The sequence below is a fragment of the Macrosteles quadrilineatus genome, unplaced genomic scaffold (genome assembly GCF_028750875.1).
Source record: "Macrosteles quadrilineatus isolate MER2022 unplaced genomic scaffold, UCM_ALF_1.0 Scaffold_8__2_contigs__length_117827958, whole genome shotgun sequence".
Taxonomy (NCBI): domain Eukaryota; kingdom Metazoa; phylum Arthropoda; class Insecta; order Hemiptera; family Cicadellidae; genus Macrosteles; species Macrosteles quadrilineatus.
The window spans coordinates 48,723,374-48,746,801 of NW_026542601.1; the positions used below are offsets into that span (position 1 = coordinate 48,723,374).

General features: G+C 35.3%; 2 protein-coding genes across 3 annotated transcripts; both read right to left on the reverse strand.

The window, feature by feature from the left end:
• Window positions 1-287: 287 nt before the first annotated feature.
• LOC129000749 (UNC93-like protein MFSD11) lies at window positions 288-23,365 on the reverse strand. Of its 2 annotated transcripts, XM_054427732.1 has the most exons (10): window positions 23,112-23,365; window positions 18,213-18,319; window positions 15,801-15,958; window positions 12,928-13,097; window positions 11,090-11,266; window positions 10,077-10,330; window positions 8,334-8,459; window positions 7,138-7,315; window positions 4,632-4,767; window positions 288-640 (listed from the first exon to the last, which is right to left on the reverse strand). In XM_054427732.1, the coding sequence occupies exons 3-10, from the start codon at window positions 15,897-15,899 to the stop codon at window positions 422-424; spliced, it is 1,359 nt and encodes a 452-aa protein (XP_054283707.1). In that variant the 5' UTR covers window positions 15,900-15,958; window positions 18,213-18,319; window positions 23,112-23,365; the 3' UTR covers window positions 288-421. The 2 variants fall into 2 exon arrangements, with proteins under 2 accessions (XP_054283707.1, XP_054283708.1); XM_054427733.1 differs by lacking the exon at window positions 18,213-18,319.
• LOC129000364 (uncharacterized) lies at window positions 20,829-21,899 on the reverse strand. The gene has a single exon (XM_054427328.1). It carries the CDS (start codon window positions 21,897-21,899, stop codon window positions 20,829-20,831), a length of 1,071 nt encoding a protein of 356 aa, XP_054283303.1.
• Window positions 23,366-23,428: the final 63 nt, after the last annotated feature.

Sequence of the window (23,428 nt, forward strand, 5' to 3'; positions counted from 1 at the left end):
AGCTTTCGTATTCTTAAGAAATACACATATACCATTGCATTAGCTGCGTCCAAACAAAACAGCTGTTAGAACACTACTTGGGACATTGCCACTTGAAGGCCGCAAAATCAGAATGGAGTTAAAGGTGGCCGTGATTCTACTCACATCTGTGTTTATTTTTAACCTAAGAATTTCAGTTACCTACTGTATAATACTATGTATTAATAGGCAAGCATGTTTCTTGAAACAGTTTTTTCTCAAAAAATGTAACTTTGAAAATATTTAAAATAATAAAAATGCAATTTTCCTGGTGGTTTTAGACCGATACCTAAAATCGTGCCAAGTTTCAACCTCGTAGCTATTCTAGAAGTAGGCAAACATTTGTATACCGTACCTGATCAGTGAGTGAGTATATAGATAATTAGAGAAAAATGTAAAAACCTTAACTATCACATTTTTTATTTATTGCCTCAGGACTAGAATTGACATTTGTCATATTTGACACATTTTTCACTTCCAATTGAACAAGCGGCTGTGAAGCATCTCTGTCTGCCACAAAGAACGCCAGAACTCCGAACACAGCGACTGTAGCAGTCACCGCGACTTGAGTGTGTAGACCAACATGACTGCACCAGTAGAAACTTGCTGCTACCAATACACTCTGTAAGCATCAATAACAGATTTGATGGAATATAACCTGCATCACACCATTAACTTGGATACTGAAGTAAACGTTATCTATCTATCCTATCTAAACATCTAAATATCCTATATGGATCAGATGTAGCCAATTTACTCTAAGAAAACATTGTTGAACGAGCATCTACATTACTTCTACACTTGAAGGGTTGAGTGGATGCATGGATGAAAAAAAAAAATTAAAAAGTGATAACCTGCAAACTTTTGGTCCATTTATCTCAAAAGTAACGAAATGTTACATACCCCCTTCATCCACTCACCCCTTCACTTGCCAATTTAAATGAAAATGCTCTAGTTTAATATAAGTTGCTTTGGTGAGTCGGTAGTACGACCACTACGAATCCAAGGCAAGAATGTTGTGTGTCGTGGAGTCTTACATCCTTGCTTATGTCATGCCCTTGCTCAAAATTATTAGTTCACTCTGAAAGCAGTCTTAGTATTGCAGATACATTAATCCATTCCCAAACTCCACACTGCTCGCCTTTACTACTTCCTTCACCACTCCCTAAGTAGTGGACCCGTTTCCCTCCCTTCCCATAGCATTTTATGATTGCAGATACATTAATGTAATTGCCAGAGACAGTTCCCACACTCTGCACTGTTAGCCTTACTACTTCCTTCACCATTTCCAACGTCATGGACATGTTTCCTTCCCTTCTCATAGCATTTAAGTATTACAGATACATTAATCTAACTGCCACAAACGGTTCCTCCTCTGCGATGCCAGCCTTTACTACTTCCTTCACCTCTTCATATGTCGCGGACCTGTTTCCCTCTCTTCCCATAGCATTTTAAGATTGCAGATACCTTAATCTAATCATCATAAGCAGTTCCCACACTCCGGACTGCTCACCTTTATTACTTCCTTCACAACTTGGAACTTCCTTCATCAATTGCTTTCACTTAACCCAAATCATTTATCGTAACATGTGTAACAGATATGAAAATGTCAACATTTTAAATTCACCCTCTCTCTCTCTATTTAAGAAGCATGTAGTAGTGGGCTTGTGGGATTGAGTGCAGAGGACACATGCATTTATGGGAAATAAAATATTATTTCATTTCAACTTCCTACATCGCAGACCTGTTTCCCTCCCTTCCCACGGCATTTTAGGATTGCAAATACGTTAATCTAATCGTCATTAACAGTTCCCACACTCCGGACTACTCGCCTTTACTACTTTCTTCACCACTTCCTACGTCACGGACCTGTTTACCTCCTTTCCCATAGTATTTTAGGATTGTAGATACCTTAATCTAATCGTCATTAACAATTATCACACTCCAGACGGCTCGCATTGACTACTTCCTTCACCACTTCCTACGTCACGGACCTGTTTCCCTCCCTTCCCACAGCATTTTAGGATTGCAGATACGTTAATCTAATCGTCATTAACAGTTCCCACACTCTGTACTGCTCGCCTTTACTACTTTCTTCACCACATCCTACGTCGCGGACCTGTTTCCCTTCCTTCCCATTGCATTTTAGGATTGTAGATTCCTTTTTCTAATCGTCATAACAGTTCCCACACACCAAACTGCTCGCCTTTACTACTTCCTTCACCACTTCCTACGTCGCAGACCTGTTTTCCTCCCTTCCCATAGCATTTTAGAATTGCAGATACCTTAATCCAATTGTCATAAACAGTTGGTTCCCACACTCCGGACTGCTCGCCTTTAATACTTCCTTCACCACTTCCTACGTTGCGGACCTGTTTCCCTTCCTTCTAATAGCAGTTTATGATCGTAGATATCTTAATCTAATCATCATTAAACAGTTCCCACACTCCGAAAAGCTCGCCTTGACTACTTCCTTCACCACTTCCTACGTCACGGACCTGTTTTCCTCCCTTCCCATTGCATTTTAGGATTGCAGATATCTTAATCTAATAGTCATAAACAGTTCCCACACTCCGGACTACTCGCCTTTACTACTTCTTTCACCACTTCCTACGTCACGGACCTATTAAACTCCCTTCCCATTGCATTTTAGGATTGCAGATACCTTAATCTAATCGTCATAAGCAGTTCCCACACTCTGGACTACTCGCCTTTACTACTTCTTCTTCTTTCACCACTTCCTATGTCGCGGACCTGTTTACCTCCCTTTCCATTGCATTTTAGGATTGCAAATACCTCAATCTAATGGTCATAAACAGATGCCACAGTCCGGACAGCTCGCCTTTTCTACTTCCTTCACCACTTCCTACGACGCAGACCTGTTTCCTTCCCTTCCCATAGCATTTTAGTAGGATTTGCACATTTGCAGATACTTTAATGTATTCGTCATAAACAGTTCCCACACTCTGGATAGCTCGCCTTGACTACTTCCTTCACCACTTCCTACGTCACGGACCCGTTTTTCTCCCTTACCATATCATTTTAGGATTGTAGATATCTTAATCTAATCGTCATAAACAGATCCCACACTCCGGACAGCTGGCTTTTACTACTTCATTCACCACTTCCTACGTCGGGGACCTGTTTCCTTCCCTTCTCATAGCATTTTAGGGTTGCAGATAATCTAATCATCATGAACAGATTCCACACATTGACATTGACTATTGGATACAGAAGAAGACATCCCATCTATATGGATCAGCTGTCGCCAATTTTTTACTAAAAAAGAATGTTGTTGTGTGAGCCAGTCACAGATTGCGCTAGTGTCTAAAACTCTATTTTGTACCTTATTTTTCGTTACTGACATAGTTGCTGGGTCACAACAGTTGCTATAGCTCATAATAAGTCATTCCATCAGTTTGACCTGGTAAAAGCCATCATGTAATCGGCAGAAATCAGTAATTTAGATCAGCGCAATTTGTAGGTGGCTAACATCAACTAAGACAAATTTTATTAAAAACCTGGCTACAACTTTAACATGGGGATGGAATGTCTAGGTATCGAGTAATCTTCAGTTTAATCTTTGCTTAAGAGTAACAACTGATGTTTTTCCTTTTGTACTGTATTTTGTAATTTTCTATTATACTGTGGGTAGATGGCTTATTAATTATGAACACATGTTACAACTTACAAGTCTTTTGTTTGATTACTTTTTTCTTGCTATTTAATTCAACCAACACGGTAACTTTAGCAACCCATAAGACTAATTTTTAAAAAATGTGACTTTTAGTTTCATTTTTCTACATAATTAGATTTTTGTTGGCAGTTCTAACTACAGTAAACTCGTTTTTAGGCCAGAAATAAACTATTTACAACATTTGAAGAAAATCGTCGAAGCCGTTTTCGAGATCTTTCTGCAAGCAAGCAAGCATACATACATACATGCATACATACAAGCAAACAATGCTCATATTAGAGTATAGGATAGAAGTAATTTGTTTTTACTTATAATATTGAGGATTAAAGGCGGTGCCACACCACCTTGTGCACTGTAACGTTACATGTTTTGTAACGTTGCGCTGCTGATGCCCAAACCACACTGTGACAGACATCTGCAAACATCGCATCACATGGCCCAATTTTGACTCAGCTTCAGCCCTTAATTTATCACAAATTGTCCCTAGAAATTTTCCCAGGATTTTTTATGAAGGTTTCGACTTTTGATAAAATAAAATAAATATATCTATTCCTATTGTATATAGTTTCTATTTTGAAAAGACTAAATCAATCTTTTACACCATCATCAAGTTTTGATTATGGTCTCGGTAAACTTATTCTTTCAATATGAGAATGAACAGGTGATGCAGGTTAGCTCAGTGCACATGCGCAAGGCTACAGAAGCAACGTTACATCTACTCCCGATCGCTCAGCGAGTGATCCAGCAGACATGTCTGCTGAGTTAGCAGTCTGTCTGCAGCGGTTTGACTTGCTCCATTTGAAACAACGTTAAGCGATTGGCTAAAAAATCTGAAACGTGACATAACGTTGCGGACGGCGGTGTGGCAAGGCCTTTAGCCTGCTGGATGCTTTTCCTGTTCAATTCTACTACGAACCTTGACAAACTTATACAGAGCTACGGACTCAGCTATGTTGTCTCTGTAATGGTCTCCGATAAAAGTGTAAATCTGGGTGGATATACAAGCATCTCCGAAGTTGATCAGGAAACTGCCCAGTAAGGCAAGAGCAGCACTGAAACAATATGTTAAGTGATTATGTTTCAACACTTGTCCACAAGAAATACAGCAGATAACCAGTTTTGTCCAATACTTAGGAGTGTGTAGCATATAAACTAGAGTTTACGTGAACGTCTTCAATTATGATGTGAACTGATGAACTGATGTGTTTTCAACGCAAAAAAATCTTTTTTACGTTTTGAAAAGGAATATCCCACTTCAAATTGGGTCTGGATACAATCTCCGTTAAGATTTATTGTAAATATTGAAAAACTGATCAAAACATTAAATAAAACTTTTCTTTGCACTGTTATTAACTTTTGATTAAACACTTGAATACTGCGTTATAAACACGGCTTAAGAATTAAATTAAAATTTGACAACAGCCAGGTTGTTCAAAATTAATAGTTAAATTTTATAGATAACTAGCTGTAACCCGCGGGCTTTGCCCCGTTTAACTTCTTAATTTTCAAGATTATCTCGTTCGCATGGCTCAATCACGTCCTGGTTGAAGTTTGTTCGCTACGCTCACTCACCTTTAGGTTGGAGCTCGTTCGCTGCGCTCACTTGCCTTCAGGTTGAAGTTCGTTCGCTACGCTCACTCACCTTTTGGTTGCAAATTAGCTGTTGTCATAAATGTAAAAGAAATAATAGTGCTGCACCCTGTTGGTAATCCTTGTAACTTTAATGCTATTGAACATCATAGAACAGAACCAACTTGTTTAATTGAAACAGCTGTTAAGATTCATTAATTCCATTTCTCATAAGGTTAACATGGGAAACTCCAGAGCCACTGGGGCGGAGCCTGAAAGGATTTTTGAAATAAGAATATGCCTATATGTTAATCGGGAATGTGAGCTATCATCATGCCAAATTTCAGCCCAATCCGACCATTATTTTTCGCGTTCACTTGTCACAAACATACATCCATACATCCATACATCCATACATCCATACATCCATACATCCATACATCCAAACTTTCTCATTTATAATATTAGTAGGATAAAATAACTCATATTCTTCAATGAACCTAAACAAAACTTCTATTTTATTTAACCATATGACATTTTCAATTATTAATCATTAACATGTTCGTTACCGCATTAATACAAAATTTTTCATTCATATAGACCAGCGAAGCGACACACATATGTCGCATATGTGTGTCGCTAGTCTATATGAATGAAAAATTTTTTAATAATGCGGTAGCGAACCAGTTTTAATGTGACGGCTAGTCACATTAAAATCGACTGACAACGCATATTTGCGTCAGTGTTCCATTGTTATCAAAATGAGTATATCTCTGTAACAGTCTATTTGAAGGCACTGAATTCTCTGCAGTGGTCTACAGGGGATGTCTGACGCACAACTGTGTCCCTGTGGCTGTGGATATGATGATTGGTGACGTCATATGATAGTTGGAAAAACTGTTCTTTACTTTGCTGCATCAAAGTATGTATGTATGCTGCATTATCCTATGTAGATTTTATATTTGTTCAATTATAATAATCTGTTCTTGAATAATCTGTTTTTTTTTTATTACTTTCACCTCAACACATAAACAAAAATAAACTGTTGCATACATGCAAAGTTTGGGCTATTTAAAAAAAAATGTAATAATTTTCACTATTGTCTTTGCTATAGACCAGTTGTCGCAAATATGCGACATGACAAAAGGTTATCAAAAGTATTAAAAAAAACAAGAAAATATTATTTCAAACATGATTGCAGTGTATTAACAAGTAAATGATCACTGTTTAACAGGTTTTCGCCCGTAGTCTGCGTCTACTGTTAACCAAGTGACAGCCGGTCTAAGTGTAAGATTAAATTGTATACCTCGTCTCCGTGGCATTGATCGCGTCGTCGCATATATGCAACTCTCGGTAGCGAACGTGTTGATAAGCAAGTATTAGTCAAAATACATTTGGCTAAAAACAGTAGAAAATAAATATACCCCCGCCGCAGCAAACCTGCAGACTAAACAAATTTCCATTTGCCTGATTGGATTTACACTAAAATCTCTCCTTAAAAATATGACATTTTCCCCATTTAAATATAATTAGTTTAACGAGCACTTAGGTTTGCTGCAGCAGGGAGGGTAAAAAAGTTTTTTTGTTAAATTTTAAAAGTTTAGTAAGAAATAAATGCAATATTCGAGGAGCTCGAATTCGTTGATGCAGAACTGATGTTATAGAGCAGTCACCTGTTTTACAGTCCGCCGCGAGATACAGTGTTGAATTTGGCAGCTAGGAAAATATCTGCTTGACCCTTGTGTGTTGAATTGGTGATGAAAAACACATCTGAATCCAGTAACTAGGAAAACTGGCCTTAATTATCAAGCTATCTAGAAGTGTCCCAGGTAGGTCTAACTGTATCCATTCACCTTGGAGGGTTAATAATGCTGACGTCTTCCGTGTCACCAAACACAGCCATGTCTGGGAGGTTGAGGAAGGTTATGAGATATGTCACTCCTTGAGCCAACGCTCCAAACAACACAACCATCCTCCGAGCCCAAGAATACTTAGCCAATCTATCCGACAGCAGAATCTGACACAGTCCACCTGATGGGAGCAAACAGTCAAGAATTAACTATATTTTATCAATGAAAAACTTATTTTATCAATTTTAAAACACTGCAAAAAATCTTGTACGGAAATAATGTATGACTCATTGTTGAGCAAAATTTATGTACATTTTTTAGGTAAATTCAAGATTTGTTAGGCTTACAAAATTATGTATTTGTCAGATATTATTAAGTCTAAAAATTCGTATGAATCTAAACATGGAATTAAGTTTCCGTCAAGCTCTGTTGGGGCCAAGCAAGCTGGTTCAAATCCAAGGCCAACACTTAATACTGCTCTCTTTACTTCATCAATATTATTCTAACTGGTTCCCTCATGTGAAAATCATCTTCAACACTGTACCCGTACCTAAAAAAACAACATCAAGAAATAAATGAAATTATAATATGAAATAAATGCAAGAACAGAGTAGCCTATACCATAGATAAATCGTGTTGCTTAGTCTATGCCTATACCAATTTAGACAGTTAATTTCTACTGTTGCAAGAACCAAACTGATAATTTCTTTTTTTGTTTGTTTTGTCGGTGAGAAAGGATATATATATATATATGGTCCAGTGTGTGAAGATGGAGTATGGAGAATCCGCCACAACCAAGAGTTAAGAGAATCATTCCGAGACCCCGATATTGTTGTAGAGGTCAAAAACAGAAGGCTAAGGTGGGTTGGCCATATCTTGAGGAGAAATGAGGAAAGCTTGTTGAAGAACGCTAAAGGGGATATCCGAGGGGAAAGAAACCAGTAGGAAGGCCAGGTGGTGGAATCAAGCCCAGAAAGATATGGAAAAAATGGGACAAGTAGAGGAAGATTCGGAGGACCAAGAGAACTAGGTGACAAGGTGTTGGCGAGGCCACGTACCAGCTTGATGGGTACAAGGAGGTAAGCAGTAGTAAGTTTAGCTCTTTGTGGCCTTTCAGTATGATACTACAGTGATGGTGAGGGAGGACAAAGTTAGTCAAATCAATGTGGTTTACCCTTCAAATTGTAATGTCTACTCACCCAATACAGCACCAATGCTCATAAAGATTCCACTAAGCGCAACCAATTCTTTGGATGAATTTCCAAAGGCCAAAGTAAAGCCAATACTTGGACTGTAGATTCCATTCCAGAAAGACTGTTGTAAACCTATTGAAAAGGGTAACTTTTATAATTTGACATGGTTTAACAAGATTTTTACAAAGATCTTTAATGTGTGAGTTTTATGAATTCAGGCTTTTCTAACCAATTTTCTGTAAATAATTTTGATTCATGATTTTTAACTTTTTTGTGTGTTTCAAAAATGTTAATAACTTTATTTTAATAGCAGTTGCTCTGCCCGTGCTTCGCTACGGGTGAGAATGCAGAAAAGAATAATTCGGTTTTACTTTAAGATACTATAATTTTATAATATACTATGAGAAACAGTTACAACACACTTACCAGGAAACATATAGGCAAAAGCTCAATCCTGCTTATTGATTATTTAAATTAAGATCTCTTAATGTATTACAGTACTATCATTTTATATAAATGTAAGCCACTACAATGTAAACATTTCAAGTTAATTTGTCCGAGATTGGATGTATCACAACGGTGGTACTACCACTATGTACCCGTCAAATGTTTAATTGAGAGGTTGATGCAAGCGGTCATCTACGTTCCCTTATGACTGTGAAAAGAAACCTGCTTGCGTATTAATATATAGATAAAACATTCTTCCATAAGATTAACATGTAAACTGCAAAGGGCCATAGGACGCTTCCCTTAAGGGTTTTTGAAACGGAAACAGGCTATTATGTTATTCTAGTACCTAAGGAATATCCCTGTAAATTTTCATGCCAATTGGTTCAGTAGTTTTCTAGTTATAAAAACGCTGTAACTAACACAACTTTCTTTTATATATAAGGATTAATATTATGTTTAAAAAAATGTTAATAAAAAAAAATGTTAAAAACCTCAAATTATATTCGACAAATGCAATATAAAACCAAACTAAGATAATGCTCATTATCTAGATATCATGTTTTCTGCATGTTTTTGTCATCTTGAAATGAAAAATAAAAACTCAATCATAAAGCTCCATACGAGGGCGGATTTTAGAAGTAAGGGCCGGTTTCACACACTAATTTCTAACTTGGCTTGTACGCTGCAACAAGGCTCATCGCCATTTACTGGTATCATTTGTGAATAGAATGACACGAATTTCAGCTCTGTAGCTGTCGTGCAGGCTTTGCTGTCTGTTTTTAAAATATTTTTAACAATCAAATCTCCCACCCCACCACGTCCAAGGTAAGGTCAGGGATACGTATTTGATTACAAGAAACATATCCGCTGCCGAAAATTGCCAGGTGACTGGAGATTATGACCTTGATGTAAAGATAGTGTGGAGAGTGAAGAAATAAACTAGGTAGCTTAAAAATGGCCGTGAAAAACGCTCATTTCGGAAGGAATTGTGTTTTTTGTGGGTACGCAGACTTCTCAAAGAAACCCGCCATGAAAAAAGGATTTCACGGCCATTTTTACACTTCATAACCCATTTCTGTACTTTAGTCTAACTCATTGCATTAGGAACATCACCTTCAGCATTACGTATGTTCCTTGAAATCAAAAAACGTATCACTGACCTTACCTCCGATGCGGCAGAATTGCAATTTAAACCAGCAATTTTAAAAGTAATAACAATCTTTAGTTTCACTTCTAAATTCACAACTTGAGCTGAAACTCTGATATGAATCAAGTCAAAATTGTTTAAAACTTTCTCACCTGTGTAACAGAAAGTAATTACAAGCCATATCATTCTGGAGGACGTCAATATTTTCCAACTCTGCTTCATTGTCTTGAAAGGACCGTAGTCATTCGATTTGAGTTCATACAACGGCTTTGGCAACAGGCAGAATGCAACAATAGCTATGATATTGATAACTGTTAAAATAGAAATGGCAGTTCTTCTTGTCACTTGATCAATGTGCTTTTTATCATGGAAGGTAAAATAAACAAATGTGTTCCCCATCATGCTCCTGTTGAAAAATAGTTTGGTAAACTTTATTTTTGTTGGTATTCAAGAGTCTGATTTGAGAAATTTCTTGATTCAATCGTTTTGTCTATTATTGCGATTGTGTTAGTGTATTATACTATCGAATTGTCACACTATTTACAATAAGGCAATAATAAACTTCAACCGATTACAAGATTGAATCATACTTTTGATTCATGCGATTGTTTACAGTTGAAATTTACAAATGAGTTGACAACAGCTGATTTTTACTCCCAGGAGCTAAAAATGATTTTTACTCCCTAGAGAGTAAAAATGCCACTTAAGGTTTTTTTTGCTTAAAAATTTAAAAAATTTTATTTAAAAAAATCAACCATAATCCATACCATACCAAAGACCAACCATAATAAATGTGCTGGAATTATTGTACTAGAAAAATGATTCAAAATCATTTCTTCAGAAATAGTTTGGTACTACATTGTAGTTTGTTTGTAATGGACTTTGCGTACTTACATGTACTATTAAGCCACAACTTCTTCGCCTAATGTTGCTCAGTGAGTACAGATAAGTAACATCTGTTTTCTCAGTTGTTCAGTATAGTTAGCATTAGATAGTTGTACTCATATTATGGTTTTGGAACATACTAATTCAACAAAGGTAAATCTAGTACTAATTCATATTCTATTAACTTCTGTTATCTCCAAAATTTGTTTTGACAATATACAACTATTCAATACTCCTGAAAATGATTCATCGTTTAACATGAGAAATGGTTGAAACTCACGAACTGCTGTAGATAAGCCAGAAAATGCCAACGTTTCTTGCCGTGTTTTTGCTGGAAGAGTTTCCAATCATATATTGTCCCTCTGCAGGCCAGAGTATTCCAGCGCCTATACCCACTGACACAGAGGCTATGTAGATAACCCATGAGCATTCAGAAAGGTAAGAGGCGATGTAAATACTGAAACAGTTTCAGAACAAGAAAGCGTATAAATAACTGCCCAAGTACGCTACCGTAAATATTTAGCAAGAAGCTTCAACAAAAATAGTCAAGCACATTTTGATTCTTAAAGTTTGGCTTTCCCATTTTGAATCCTTATTTCCTATTAGACTAACAAGATACTAAAGTGCCCCTCAACATGTATACCCTACCTAGCTGTATCTCATAAAAGCTTAATACTAAAACTTTAATTTACATCTTTGTAAGAGGTATCTTAACCTCTTGAACTTTTGAACGGAGCTCTCTCTTTGCTCATAAAAGCTTCTCAAAGTATTGATGCCACAATAAGGCCTTTATAACTCAGACCGACAAAAATTAGTTGACAGCATAATGTAATAGACATATAATTTGTAGACATTAGCCTAGACACCTATTTCTTATGAGTATTTTTACCTTTTTTGGTAGCCTAAGGTGTCCAAAATCCTTATCTCCTGCGAGACGCGTTTCGCATTAATTACAATGCATCTTCAGTCGCTGTCATTGTCAGGTTTCAACATTGCCCACAGAAGTGGTTGTCACGATTTACAAAACATATAACACAGTTCACGAAACACATATTTATATACAGTTTTACAACCATGGTCACACACGTACTGTACATCAAGCGAGCGGGAGACGACACGCGATACCGCACAAGGTTGTAGGCCTACTGGTCATTCCTCCCTTATCTTGTCTTAATCAGCTGTTGTGTTATCCGTGGTAACCTCTTCCCCCTCTAGTCTACTGTACAGACGATAGGTAACTTTATCAGAAAAGTCTTCTTTAACATTTAACAAGCTATGTTTACCCATTGAAGTGACCTTTTTGAAAATAAAATACTCCTCCCATATTTTCGACCTTTGAGCGTTATCACAGGCTTTTAGCACATTTAGCGATTTATCAAAACTTATATTGTGGGAAGGATGTTCTTTCAGGTGTTGGGCAACTTTGGACGTGGGATTTTTTTGGTTTCGGGCGTTATGCTCCTTAAAACGTTGTTTGAAAGATCTATTAGTTTGTCCAATATATTCTTTATCACAATCATCTCCATCATTGCATTTAATAAGATAAACCCCCTTGTCAATACTATGTTTTTCTTTTTGTTTCATACCAATATTCTTGCTTATTTTATATCCCGGCATGTAAGAAAACTTTTTAAAAATATTACCTACGTGAAGCGAGTTTTTGTTTACATATTTGAAAGGGATGAACTTGTGTGGTTGACTAGTCCTCTCATCTGTTTGTGGCCTTGATAATTTAAACTTGGCTTTCCTTATCATGTTATCAATTAAATCTGTATTGTAGCCGTTGTTGTAGGCAATTTGTTTCATAATTGATTTTTCTTTTTGAAACTCTGTGGATGACAAATTTTGCAGGAGATAAGGATTTTGGACACCTTAGGCTACCAAAAAAGGTAAAAATACTCATAAGACATATAATGTTGTTTTCAAATATAATTTAAGTGCATTCCAATTTAATTATGACGGTGGTTTCCATTGCGGCATTAATGATTGTTTCTTTCTATTGATTCTAATTTTTCTTAACAGAATACATTCATTTATAAAAGAAAGTCTTAAAAATTTTACATTGTTAACAAAATAGTTTTCTTTAATTCTAACTACAAAGGTTAAAAATAAACTTACAGGTACAATACAGCAGCAATTGCCATTGTGATTTTTGGACCAAGGGCATGAGTTACATATGAGCCAAACCAGAGTGTTGCAGCAAAAACGGTGTAAGTGATTCCTATCATCACGTACCCATCTATTCTGAAGTCCGCTTTTTCACTGGCTATGCTTGATGTAACTGTTTTCTGCAAAAGAAACACACACATTCGTTAACAGAAAAATATATTGAAATATTTGGTTTCAATTTATTGTACCCATGACGGGAAGAGAGACCATCCACCACATCTGAAGACAGTTTGACTTACGATTAGTGAAATCAATCACTATGCTTCAAACCCAAACTAAAATGGACAACCTAGTCAAAAATGGTAGCCGTTGAAAGATTTCTTGAATTTCTTGAATTCCTTAGGGCACCTCCTAGAAGTCGGAAGGAAATCATAAATATATGCATAGGTTGATATGCACATCAAACTAAAGGTCTTTATTATTGTAGAATACAACACCACAATCCTCAATTCAAACGCACAACTGAGTCAAAAATGGTCTTCCATTTTTGATTCATTTGTTTTTTTGAGCTCAAATTTGCAGCATTAGATTTTACTAACAAACCCCCTAAGAGTGAGGTGCATAATTGCATATGCTTACACGATTGTTTTCTGACTCCTAGCGGGTCAACCCCTTGTAGAGGTAGCGTATCACTCACTAAATAATGTGTTGAAATGATCTTTATGTCCAGTCTTTGTGCCTAGTAGTCCAGGACCTGACTAGGGTTCTGTGTGCATGTCGTGTATAGAGAATTTTGCTTTTGCATTTCAATATAGGTGTCTTAGGAAGTGTTTTCCACTCGGGTGTCAAGTTCGCACCTGGTACGTTTTCGAGCTATGACGTCATCAAAATGGCGGCCATTGATTTTTTTAAATCGTATATTTCGCAAACTATTTGTCGGATCGGAATGAATTTTTTTTTTGTTTGAAAGATAATTTTAAATGCTACCTGTTTTACATTTACACATTTGTTGTTTGTTTAGTACATTCTTCGTAATTTTGCAAAAACCTGTATTTTTAAATATTTTTGAGTTATTTTTGTTTGTAACGTTTTATTGATACAATTTATCAAAAACCACCAATGAAAAAAGTTGTAGAACGTTTAAAAATCTTTACAAAAATACCAAATTCGATATGTTTTACTCAAAAGGTTACGTCAAGAAACTAGATAAATCTCATAAAAACACCAATTTTGGCGCAAAAACGCCTATTAGTCCGGCATCTAGGGCAGTTCGGTTATGATGTCTTTAAAATTGCTACATGTTAAGATTTCACCAGCTACTTTACTTAAAATAAGACCATTACCCTCTTTTATGCAAATAAAAGCACAACAAATCAATGTAATTAGTCCATAGGAATGTTTCCACTATATAAATACCTCCAGTGCAGCAATCCTGTCGACTAAGCGAATTTCCATTTGCCTGGATTGATTTTCAATTAATCTATTAAATTAACATTAAATTAACAACTCAAACAATGTTTAATTGTTTTAAATCAATTTTAAAGACATCATAACCGGAAACTGCAGTGGGTCCAGACGTGACACCCGAGTTAAAAACACTTCTTTAGACACATACATCAACATTGAATGGTAAAACTGTCTATATATGACTCGTACACAGCCATCGATGTCGGATTTATATGCGTTTTTGCGCAAAATTAAGTTGTTTTGTACGATTTTCTAGTTTCTTGACGTGATCTTTTGAGTAAAGCATATCGAATTTGGTATTTTTGTAAAGCTCTTTTAACGTGCTACAACTTTGTCTTTAAATTATTTCTGATATATTGTATCAATAAAACGTTATCGACAAAAATAACACAAAAATGTTTTAAAATATAGGTTTTTGCAAAATTACGAAAAATGTACTAAACATAAAACAAAAGTGCAAATGTAAGAAAGATAGCATGTAAACTTATCTTTCAAACAAAAAAAAGTTTATTCCGATTCGATACATGGTATGTAAAATATCGTTATTTTTAATATAGCCCTTTCCGCCATTTTAATGACGTCATAACCGGAAACTGCAGTGGGTGCAGACGTGACACCCAAGTTGAAAACACTTATTTAGACACATACATCAACATTGAATGGCGAAACTGTCTTTATAAGACTTGCGAACTGCCCTAGATGCCGGACTAATAGGCGTTTTTGCGCCAAAATTGGTGTTTTTATGAGATTTATCTAGTTTCTTGACGTAACCTTTTGAGTAAAACATATCGAATTTGGTATTTTTGTAAAGATTTTTAAACGTTCTACAACTTTTTTCATTGGTGGTTTTTGATAAATTGTATCAATAAAACGTTACAAACAAAAATAACTCAAAAATATTTAAAAATACAGGTTTTTGCAAAATTACGAAGAATGTACTAAACAAACAACAAATGTGTAAATGTAAAACAGGTAGCATTTAAAATTATCTTTCAAACAAAAAAAAATTCATTCCGATCCGACAAATAGTTTGCGAAATATACGATTTAAAAAAATCAATGGCCGCCATTTTGATGACGTCATAGCTCGAAAACGTACCAGGTGCGAACTTGACACCCGAGTGGAAAACACTTCCTAAGACACCTATATTGAAATGCAAAAGCAAAATTCTCTATACACGACATGCACACAGAACCCTAGTCAGGTCCTGGACTATAGAGTTGTAGCACTATCTTTATTATTTTTATAAATATTAAATCGTCCCAGGAGATTTTTGTCTCCCTGCATGTATTCATTTTCATGCCACTCAAAATATGGTATTTTTCAAATATTTGTGTCAAACAGATGTTATGTTTTGATTGAACGATTAAACACAAATATTTTACTTTGATAAACAAAATATTTATGATTTTTACCTGCATGTTGACCATTGTGAAGTCGGCAGCAAACAAGAAGAAGAAACTTAAACTCAGCCCAAGAATACAAACAAGCTCTTTGTCCATCTTTAGCCACATGTTGTCAGGTTAATCTTATTATTGCGGCTGTTGGAAAATCTATGTCTTGTCAAAACATCCTAAAATGATCAAAGCATAACTGTATATATTAATAAATATTCAACTTCAAACACAGGTCCTAATAGGTTAATTTCACTTTCATGATTCCAAACAAATTTTAAATATCGAAAATTATTAACTGTCTAAGGCCGATTTTAGCAAATATTTCCTGCCATCAGCCAATATTCTTGTTCCCAACATTTTCCATTAGCCTATTTGCTATTTTGTGTTTCTCATTTGAAACCTAATTCAAATATTAACCCTTTGAGTGCCACGCAACAATATATCGTTTGGCACGGAACATCCAAAAAATACTTTACAACAATATATCGTCGTTGGTAGTCTTACCCTAAAATTCATTGCAAAGATATATCGGGCTGGCCGACTTACAACTATGTGAGTTTTAATGGGTACAAATTGGTTTACTCGGTTATTATTTTAAAAGAACGAATATTTCATTCGATTCCTCATACGATCATGGCACAATATAATGTTCATTGGCACTTTTGGGATTAAAATTTATACTTGTACCAATTTTTATTCTTGCGCACTACGTCCCCGCAGCAAGCCTGGCACTTTTCGGATATACCTAGTAAAAAACGTTGGCACTTTTTGGAAAGTACCAAAATAAATTTCTGGTACCCAAAGGGTTAAGTAAGTATTAAGTATTAAATAATGCACCATTTTAAATAATCAAAATTTACCTATACTTAAAAAATAAAGTTGTTGTAGAACTTTCACTTACCTCATACAGTTATGGTATATTATATTTTACTTTTATTTAAGAATAAATAGTGAAAAAAACTACTAAAATTATATTAAACTCAGACTGTAAACATTGCCTTTTGAGATACAGCTTAGAGTTAACTATGGAAGTTTTAACTACTCTGACACTGAGAAAAGCTGGGATTATCATTTGAAGATAAAACGTCCATGAGACCACTTTTATTCCTTCACGCTTTTAACAAATATGATCCAATTTATACACTCACTTAAATATGCATTAAAGTGATTTTTTCAAATTTTATCTATTCTGAATAACAAATCCTCTAAAATTTACAACTGAACCCTACTGATGGAAAAGTAGGCTATCTATTTAATCTAATGATATATACTAATAATGATCTGTAAAAATAACAAGGTCAAGTGATTTTTTTAGATTTTAAGTTTATTTGTAGTAGGTACCAGTATATTATTATTTAAGTCATGGTTGTGTAAATTTAATATATAGGTAATAAGTTTTGTTTGCATGTTTTGGTGAGAAAATTTGTTAGTACCTATCCATTAATTTTATTACAATACAATGTCATTAAATCATAAAATTAAGGCATTTGTATCCATTTTATTAAAATGAATTAAATGCTACATTTTAAAACCAAACAAAAATAATCCATATATAAATCCCAAAGTACCCACGAACTTTTGAGAAAACTAAAAGTCACACACCCATAAACCATATACCGCACTTAATGTTCGTCATGACGAGAAACCTTGTGCAAAACTATCCATTACTTTATAAATTTCCCTTTAAGGTCGTAATTCCTTTCTAAAGGGAACTTTCCCTATACCTAATATTAAAAATACCTCAGCTATACTTATTTGTTTGTTATTCTTTTAATTTATTACCTTATTAAAATCAGGTGTGATTATTTGTTTGTATTACTGTACAGTATTCTGTTTTGTTTATTTCCGCTTAACCAATCAATATTTTTATTAATAGTTATGAAGTCAAATCATGGTGGAAGGTCCACCATGAAGTCAAACGGGGTGAAGCCCGTGGGTAACAGCTAGTTGTACATAATTTCCACATAGCATTCGTCCAAATAATAAAAAAATCAACAAAAAGTCTTTTATTTTTTTAAATTGCTAAAACTGTTCAAACTTAAAAATAACAGTCCTGTAATTGAAAAAGAAATTACCAAATTTAATGATTTCAGGGTGTGAATTTATAGAGTGTTTTGCTGGTGAACAAATTACTGTGTGTTCCTAATCAGCCTGCTCTCTGCTTGGACTTTTAAATAATGAGTGTATCAAAATGCATGGTGTAATACTTTGAAATATTAAGAGAGGGACTGAGCTTTTACTTTTAATTATCGAAAGTTTTAAATTTATCGAGTGTGTAAATTACCAAGAGTAGACTGTAGCTCATTCCTCATATGGGAAATTCACTAAAATGTATATACTGTGAGGAAAATATGACTGAATATAATGAGTGTAGAATCGTTGATTATGTATATCCAACAATGAAGGTAGAATGGAGTATGCTAAACGTACCTTGTAGAGTCAGCTGTTTTGCTCCAAATGATCACCCCATATTGTGTTTTATAATGGAAGACTTGATGAAAAAGTTAATAATTCACTTGGAACAATCTTCATGAGTTCTAAGAATTGATAACAAAGCAGACTCACACATCACTATCAAACTGACTCTCCTTTGGAGGTGAAAGTTCATATAGGAGGAAGTTTAGTGAATTTCCATAACAGTTTATAACCTCTAGGAATTTGGAGTAGTTATGGGATAGCATAATTAAGGAAAAACAACAAACTGGTCAATAGTTTTAAGAACTGATCCACCTATTAGATTTTATTTAGACTTGTTTCACAAAAAATTATTACTACTTATTTTACATGCTTTTTCATTAACAAAAATAAACATTCTTTTACTGTTACAAATTTTTTGGAATTGTTAAAAAAGTGTTTCAGTAGTTTTTGCTTGTCATTCTGTCCAAAGGACACTAATGATTTGCCATAAAGTAAAAATAACAGTTTTTAATTTATAAATTAAAATGCAAAATTGTTTGTAATAATATAGTACTTGATGCTATATAAATCTTTGTAATATTAGCATGACCACAATTTATTTACTCTATAATACTCCACTCAGTATGACAGTGTGTTTGTTTTATCAATAGAAAAATATTAACTGACCATTAAGAATAATGCTTATTAATGAGAAAACCAGAATATAGTGTCAGCCGGTACCTACAAGTTTGCCATTCATGTGCCACATGACTTCATACTGATAACAGAAGTAATAACTTTACACCAGTGGAGGAAGCAGGTTTGAACTGGGACAAGGAAACCCAGTTTAAAAAGAGAAACTCGTTGATAAAGTGTATTCAGTTTTAAAATCTTTAAAAAGTAGCCTACATAAAAGTATTAAGTTTAATTTATACTTTTACTTAGCTTCAAAACACATACATAATTGTGTATGTATGTCTTAAGTGGATTTTTTACCTTTATATACTATTTCTGAAAATCTATTATATTATTAAAGTAAAGTGATACAATCAAATTTTATGTAAGGTCATTTACCAAATAAAAATATATAGGCATATGGCATATCAAAATGAAACTTATAGTGTGTAGATTTGCCGAAAAGTATTGATTTAGATGAACTCCCTAAGGGCTCTGCCCCACAGGCTGATTTCCAAGGGGCTATACGCCTTCTATAATGTTTTGGAAGTTAACGTTTTTCGATTAATTTGGTGAACAAAACAGCTGGCCAATGCATTTGACAATATAGTTTGTTTGTTTACATTTTTGTTTACTTGGTACTTTTATGTTCTTTGAGAGGTGTGGTGAATTGACAGTGAAGCTATTTCTAGCTGTTTGTTACAAGTGAGTGATTAAAGGTGTTCAAAACACAATGAATATGTGATTAACAAACCATGTATGTTGTTCGTTCCAAGAGGTTGTCACCGATCTTTAACAGGTCGCCATTTCATTGAAAAGTATTAAAATATTAAAGACGTTGTGAAAGAGAGCGGCGAGTTCAGGTACCGTACCGACCTCGGACACTTTAGGACATAAGGTATGAAGGTTCCACTGCTTTTACCATCCTTTCAGATGACAATTTCTCGAACTTGGGACCTTTAAATGAAATATTAAGTCAAAGTTGATTAAATTAATTTAATGGTGTCTTCTGTACACCCGTGAATTCGCGGGTTAGAACCTCTTGAAATAGGTTAAAATTTGTTCAACATTACACATTATTACATATTTTTATTGGTAGGTATGCATGTACTTTACTTATTTTTTCTGCATTTTTTATTTAAATTTTTTTAGTTAGGTATAATTTTTTGTAGTTAGGTACTGTATAAATTTTTTTGTAATTTTTTCCTGTATTTCTGTATTTGAAATATTTAATTTTCTTGATAATTAGTGGTACTTTTAAATACTTTGCAGTATTTTTATTAAAATATATCAATTATATCTACCTATGGAGCAGTTTGGAGTAGTTTACCATAGCAAGAATAATCAGAAATGTAGCAAATGGGGTTGTCTTTTTGTACCTGCTACGGTACCCCACATCCCACACATATTTTTACGTTATTTCACAGGAACAGTATTCAATCGTCCGCAGGTAACCAAAGATCGGATTATCAAGACTCCACTGTATTAAAACAAGTTAGGGCCACTGGTAGATATACTCTTCCCTTTTATTTATTTATTTACAAACCCCTGAACAATTCAAATATTAAATTTACAATCTCTGTAGGGTTTCAAACACGCAACATTTGTAGCTATAAACATACAGGGTGACAATTAAGTCTTAGGACGACTTTATAACTTTTAAACGACAAACGATATCACAACGACATTTGATATACCGTTACTGGAAATTGTAAGCTACTTTTCTGTGTACATGGTGGTCGGATATCACCTTTGGGGGACGGCCCGTCGGGGGTCAGAAGAAAATCTTTAATGACAGCCTATGTTGAGTTGTACATCATTTTAAAGGTCTACTTCAACCGAAAACAATGCCGCAAACCGGACTTCAAAAGGTTGATCCAGTCGGAAGAAATCGCGTTTCAAAGTTTAAAAAATGTTTAATACCATTATTACTGTAGCTAATAGAAGTTAAGGGTAATACTTACAGAAAGTCTTTTAAAGTAGGTGTTCAAAATGTCCACCATCGGTCGTCTGGCAATATGCTAACCGGTTATAAAAGGCGGCTACTGCATTTTGTATGTATTCTCGTGGAATAGCTTGAGCTTCATGTGATATCCTATGTCTCAGTTCGTTCAGATCTGTAGGCTGAGTTCGATACACTTTGTCCTTGATATAGCCCCATAGGAAGTAGTCAAGCGGAGTTAGGTCAGGGGAACGAGCCGGCCACTCAATCGCACCTCGTCTTCCAATCCACCGGTGTGGGAATACTGCATCTAAGTATTGCCTTACCTGAACACCATAGTGTGGCGGTGCTCCGTCTTGTTGGAAAAAACATGATTGGAAGTCAGCGCCCAGAGTAGCTTGTAAAGCAGGAACAATCTCATTTTGGAGCATATCCTGATACTTGTTGGCATTTAAATTTCCATCGATGAAAAATGGTCCTATAATTGAATTACGTACGATACCTGCCCATACGTTTACTTTTTGGGGGTGTTGTGTGTGACACTCACTCATCCAGTGTGGGTTAACATTATCCCAATACCGGCAGTTATGCCTGTTAACATGGCCATTCAACATAAAAGTCGACTCATCTGAGAATACAATATCGTCCAAAAGTATTTGTCTTTGGTCAATTCTATTCATCATAATTTCACTGAATTCCATCCGGTGATCAAAATCATCTTCGGTTAGTTCCTGCAACAGGGTAACCCGGTATGCCTTGAAACCAGACTTCTTTAATACTTTGCGAACTGATTCACGATTTATTCCATGAGATTGTGCTGCTGATCTAACTGATTGTTTTGGATTTTCAACGAAAGACTGAAGAATGTCTAATGAGCCGTCTTCGTCTTTCACAGTACTTGGTCGTCCAGATCTGGCACGATCCTTAACAGTACCAGTGTCTACAAAGCGAGCAACTGTGTACTGTGCTGTGGATTTAGAAATAGGAGCTCTATCAGGAAAAGTAGCATTGAATAATTGTGTGACTTCTGCAAACGGTCTTGCATTATCACCCCAGCCGCGCATCATTAAGAGTGTAATTCTTTCACGCTCACTAAGCGGCATCTTTTAAAACTTATAATCTTATAAGTTAGTAACAGGATATGGCTGCAAAAACTACTGTAGCTTGAGTGGTACTGATAATTGAACTGTTAGACAGATAAAAGCCATTAAGGGGGAAGTCCAGTGGATGGGAAACCCTGACCTAGAGGCACTGCTTTCACTTTTCATTGTACTTCTTAATACAGCAGGTTTTCCTGATTACACTTAGCACATTGTCAGACGGCCGAAAGGAAAGAGTAAGATTATTTCTTACGTAATAATGGTATTTTTCATTTTTAAACTTTGAAACGTGATTTCTTCCGACTGGATCAACCTTTTGAAGTCCGGTTTGCGGCATTGTTTTCGGTTGAAGTAGACCTTTAAAATGATGTACAACTCAACATAGGCTGTCATTAAAGATTTTCTTCTGACCCCCGACGGGCCGTCCCCCAAAGGTGATATCCGACCACCATGTACACAGAAAATTTCCAGTAACGGTATACCAAATGTGGTTGTGATATCGTTTGTCGTTTAAAAGTTATAAAGTCGTCCTAAGACTTAATTGTCACCCTGTATATGTTTATAGCTACAAATGTTGTGTGTTTGAAACCCTACAGAGTATTGTAAATTTAATATTTGAATTGTTGAATTGCTTTTATACAGCCAACATTTTATTTTTAAGCAATTTGTGTAAACTTTTTTTTAGGTGGTAATTTCCTCTGACCCCTGGAACAAGATAATTACCGCACCCCTAAAAAAAGTTAATTCCTATGCCCATACTAGAAGTTTACTTTACGTATGAAAAGACAGTGGTTTCAATAAGTTTTAAGTTTTTATATCATAGTTCGTTCCCGTGTTTTATAGTATGTTACAAAGGGGCAGTCAAAACCCAACAATATCTACGCCTTAATTGTAGTCCCAATATGATAGGCTTAATAATGTTTATTTCTTCATTGAAATCCTCGCTAATTGGGATGGCAACAATCCATTTACAAAACAATCGTATGCTTTTGTGATAATGGATGGTGTGAATGTGAATGTATATGGCAGCGCTTTAGACTTCCCACTAACTTTTTAAATGTATATCTCTTAAGTTACATCTTATCTCTATAGTTTTGCATAGGTAATTTTATCCTTGATGTAAACTGAAAGGCTGATCTTGCTTGAGCTGCTTCTAACTTCGTAGTATGAATAGCCTGGGGATTGCAAGGATAACTAATAAAATTGTGGTAATACCTGATTCTGGCAATTCAATTGTTGTATTCCACAACTAGTTTCGACCTGGTAAGAGGTCATCATCAGGTGTGTACAAGGATGGTTACTTCACATGAAGGTCGTCAGGATTAACAGTTTTATAGCCTACACATACACGTACACAAACACATAGTGCACACACAAATACGGACGATAAAATAAAATTGTAAACATGACAAGTAGACCGGTGTTGGTAATGCGGAAGTTGAGTCCACACTGTAGGATACACAGCTGTTCTGGTATCACACGCATTCCCTTATCACTCCCTCGTTCCATTGTCTCTGCCCTCCCTTCCCCTC

Excerpts from the sequence above, each read along its gene's own strand:
- LOC129000749 (XM_054427733.1), bottom strand. The coding sequence starts at position 15,899 with ATGTGGCTAAAGATGGACAAAGAGCTTGTTTGTATTCTTGGGCTGAGT. Across the intron at positions 13,098-15,800 it reads TCACAATGGTCAACATGCAG|AAAACAGTTACATCAAGCAT; the intron begins GTAAAAATCATA and ends TTTCTTTTGCAG. Across the intron at positions 4,768-7,137 it reads AGCATTATTAACCCTCCAAG|TGCTGCTCTTGCCTTACTGG; the intron begins GTGAATGGATAC and ends ATATTGTTTCAG.
- LOC129000364 (XM_054427328.1), bottom strand. The coding sequence starts at position 21,899 with ATGCCGCTTAGTGAGCGTGAAAGAATTACACTCTTAATGATGCGCGGC.